This window comes from Otolemur garnettii, unplaced genomic scaffold, assembly GCF_000181295.1.
Source record: "Otolemur garnettii isolate 467f Iridium unplaced genomic scaffold, OtoGar3 scaffold00070, whole genome shotgun sequence".
In the NCBI taxonomy this organism is placed as follows: Eukaryota; Metazoa; Chordata; class Mammalia; order Primates; family Galagidae; genus Otolemur; species Otolemur garnettii.
In genome coordinates this window covers 3668046-3672471 of record NW_003852465.1, presented here as the reverse complement: position 1 = coordinate 3672471, position 4426 = coordinate 3668046, and the positions used below count along the sequence as shown (strand labels likewise).

The following is a 4426-nucleotide window of genomic DNA, read 5'->3' as shown; positions in this document are numbered from 1 at the left end:
GCAGTGGAGTGGGGGGCATGTGGGGTATGGGTCTGCTGGACAGACAGGACTCACATCCCAGCTGGGACACAGGAGCAGATGATGTGGATGAGCAGCGGAGTGGGGGGCATGTGGGGTATGGGTCTGCTGGACAGACACGACTCTCATCCCGGCTGGGACACAGGAGCAGATGATGTAGATGAGCAGTGGAGTGGGGGGCATGTGGGGTATGGGTCCAGTGGACAGGCACAACTCACATCCTGGCTGGGACAAAGCAAGATGGCGCATGATTTTATCACTACTCAGAATGACACACAATTTAAAACTTATGTATTGTTTATCTGGAATTTTCTATTTAATATTTCCATACCAGAGTTGACTATGGGTAAATGAAACCATGAAAAGCAAAACCACAGATGAGGGGGGACCACTGTAGTTTCTCAAATCTCCAACTTCCTCTATCGTGCTACTGAGCAGGTGAACCCCACACTAAGGAGAAATCCTGTAGTGGAGAGTAATGAAGCCTACATTTTAGCAAAACACTTTAAACAGCCTGTTAAAATAAGAGAAAGGAATCTACTTATTCAGACACGGTTGCTTTATTTTGCACTTTAAAATTCGCAAAAAGCTTTACAGTATCTGCGTTCCCCTTGTTGATCATCAAGGCTTTATGGTAAGACAATGAAAACTTTATCACATCTATTGGGCATATTCAAAAACAAAGGATAATTTACAAACAAATCTCTTTAATCAAGAACATTTTGTAAAATACACATTCTGGTACACATCAGAATTATCTATCCTAAAATTAGACTTTAAAGAGCTTAAAAAAACCTCTAAACAAACAGTTTAACACTGATAAGCCTACCAGAATAATGCTGATGGCAAGCTATAAACAGTTTTAAATGCTAAATGTAATTTGGGGGAAAGGGAGGGGAAGAAATTATCTGTTGAGCCCACATTTAAATGCATCTGTTAGTAAGACTTCTCTAACTTAATGAATTTCAACAAAGTGAACAACTCCTTTGCCTTTGGTCACTTAAGTTTTATTTTTAAACTTGTGACATCTTGACTAAAGCTAATGAATCCTGGGACTAGAATATTTAAGGAAAAGAAAAGCATTGGTGGGGAAAGAGGGAAAACAAGATCAGTACTTTCTTAGTTTATCAAAAGTGGGTAACAAAAATCACCGCCATTAAGGAAGAATACTATAGTTGATATGCGGGACTTAGTTTGGCTTAAGGTTAGGTAAGCTAACATCTAACTGGCAAAAATAAAGATTCATGGTAGTCTCATTCAGGAAATTTAAAAAAATAACTGTCGCCCCCAATTAATTTTATATCTGTGGACTAAAATACATACTTTGAGGTACCTGTTACAGGATCTGTTAAAATTATTCATACGACTATTTCCATTTTTCATAATTTTTATGTTAGCTCTTTAGTTATTATCAGTAGAGGGCCACTAAAAGTAACACCAGAATTTGAGGGAGAAGAGAGTAGAACATGAGAAGAGGATGGGAGGATAATGAAACTGGGCAGCAATAACAAACATGATTTTTAAAGGTTTCCTCACTAAGTAACACCATGAAACTGTGTGCTTTGGCTCAATGCCACTGGGCTGCTGAAGTGATCAGGAAACAAGAGGAACATCCTAACCGCCCCACTTAGATTCTCAACTAACCCGTGATCTGGATGGGTCACTCGTGAAGGACTGTTTCCACAGCCTGCTTGGGAAGGGGTCGCTGAGTTGGGCGTGCTACCTACTGCTTTGTTTCTTTCAAGAACACTTCGGAAGGGCTAAGGACCTCTACAGGGCAGAACAAAGAACTCACTAAACTAGAGGTTAAAAACGAAATAACCTATACATAGTGTGATCAGGGGCATGTTATCGATCACCTTTCTTGTGGTGGGGAGTATGGGCTTATGGATAAAACACAACTCCTCTCACTGTTAGGCCTACAAAAAAAGAAAAGTCTTAAAATTTTTCCTCTTTTGGTCAGAGATTTTTGAGAATTCTCAACTTTAAGATATCCCTAATCTCCATCCAAATTGCCCCTTCTTTTAGTTTTATTAAATGATATTGTTTAAGTCTCCCACATCAGTGAAAAACTCAGGAGTTTCAGGATTAATAGAAAATGCTGAATTCATGTACTTGTAATAAAAGGGTTTTTATTCTGAGGTGTCTTTCAGAGATTTAAGTGCTCTATATTATTACTGAATGAGACTTATTCTCAAACAAATATTCTGTATGATACTAAAGTATTCAGTTTATTACGATAGTACTTTAACATATAAAAGTTACAAAGCCTAAGAAAAGCAAGCAATAACTCAATAAAATCACAACTCAGAATTCTAACATTTTCACATGGTATCATTCACTATGAAATGCAAACAGACTCCTAATGTTTAAGTGGAATGATCTCTAGCCTGTAAATTACACTCCTGTGACCAAATGATTATATACTTGGAAGACTACAGAACATGAGCAGGCACAGAAAGCTATTCTTTAGGACTGCTTTCTCAAAGCTTGAAAAATTAATTGACCATCATTTTAGGGGCAAAAAAAAGGTGACTATGGATTAGGAGGCTTTTACATGTAAAAAAAAGTTCTAATTAAAATATTTTAAATAGACTCTTTTAGATGTTTATTTGATACTGGAAGTATGGTCAGCTATCATAAAGTATTTCTCTTCATCACAAAAATTCCATATATTAAGGATTTATGCAATCCGGGGGGATGAGGGAATCTAGAAACTTTTTGCCTGAGCAAGAAATCTAAAAAGGCTCTCCAAACTCTTGAGTTGAAGTATCGTATTCTGCAATGAAATGCTTGAGTTCTTCAACACATCGCTCACCTATCTCGTGTAAATTCTGCCTCAGTGCAAACTGTATAGACTTTTCTAATGAAGGATCTTTTTCAATCAGCATTTTCACCACCATCCCGAAAGTTTCACAGTCTTGTCGGTAAACCTAGAAAGGTGAACATTCTGGTTAGCTGAGAAAGAAAACAATTAGCCAAACACTTAGCCAATTGAGATAACAGAATTATGATGCGTAAGTCTAAAGGAAACAATACTTCTGTTGACCCTCTCTTCTTGTACTGTCATTATTGCCTGATCGAAGTGAAACCTCGATCTTTGAGATTTGCTGACAACTTGAATGAGCAGAAAAACATTAATATACCATATTGTCAAATGTACAAGTTTGACATGGCATTTGTCAGTATAAAGCAGTCTCCTCAAAGGACATCAGACTACGAGGTGAGAATAACTAAGAACTAAGGCTCAGTGAGGTCCATTAGTGGCTTTTTTGTTTTGTTTGGTAGAAAGAAGTCTCTGAGCCCCTAACTTTAGATTCTTTGTTTGAATGATGCACATGACAAATTCAACATTTTATTATATACAACCAACAACTATAAGAACACTCAAAGTATCTACTTAAAAAAACTTTTCAAGTTATAAATGTTTTAATAAAGCTAAAGTCACCAGGTAGGGTTAAAATCAAAATAATATGCTATACACACATGCACGAATGTTGACTATGTGCATACATATGTGTATATATTTTTCTACTTCAATGTGTATTATTTAATTTTATGTTAACACACTTATATATTATTAGTGGCAATTAAGTATTTCCTGTCTAAAAATTGTTAATAATTGTCAATAAAAAATAAATAAAAATAAAAATTGCTAAGTTTCTTCCACACTAAATCTCATTTCCTTAGTATAGTCACAGAATGCATTTTAGATTTCTATGCTGTTTTTGCTACTCAGCAATTCGTGTATTTAAAGAAAAATTACAGTTAAGTCTTCATGACAATTAAATAAAATACAAATGATCTGATTTTTAAAAACTAATACATTAATTTTTACTTTCCTAATTTAACAATAACAATCAACATTGTTTATTATCTAAAAGGGCTTTTTCATTTTGAAAAACTTTAGAAGTAAGTGACATGAGCTACTGCCTGGCTGATAATACATTTTTATTCTCAAATGGTCAGGGCTAGTTGTAGTGGTTGCTGCTGTATTTTCTAAATGTCTGCAATATTTGTTTTTAGTGCTTAAAAATACAGGACTTCTGTAAGTTGATCACCCTAGGAACCGTAACAAACTGGTCGACATACAAAGGTGTCAACATAAGGAACTAGGCCTACTGGACTGACAGACACTTGTGGTGCATGGCCGGTCTGTGAAAGTTAGCTCAACTTAAGGAGGTGGTCAACTATGGAGGTTCTAAAATATTAAAAATCCCTTATCTGCCTTCTTCATCTCAAACACATACACCTTTTTCTAAAAAGTAATGAAATTTATTCATAATGGCCATTAAGTTTAATTTAGCAATTTAAACAAATCATTTGGCTCGGCACCTATAGCTCAACCGGCTAAGGCGTCAGCCACATACACCTAAGTTGGCGGGTTCGAATCCCCAGCCCGGACCCG

The 4426-nt window shown here is 36.1% G+C and overlaps 1 protein-coding gene across 7 annotated transcripts in view; it reads right to left on the bottom strand.

The window, feature by feature from the left end:
• Positions 1–559: 559 nt before the first annotated feature.
• PPHLN1 (periphilin 1) overlaps positions 560–4426 on the bottom strand; it is a 131593-nt gene continuing 127726 nt past the window's right edge. For all 7 annotated transcript variants that reach the window (XM_023515358.1, XM_012807508.2, XM_023515357.1 and 4 more), the window contains one exon: positions 560–2951. In XM_023515358.1, coding sequence (XP_023371126.1) covers positions 2757–2951 — 195 coding nt within the window. In that variant the 3' untranslated portion in view covers positions 560–2756. The remainder of the gene's footprint in view (positions 2952–4426) is intronic.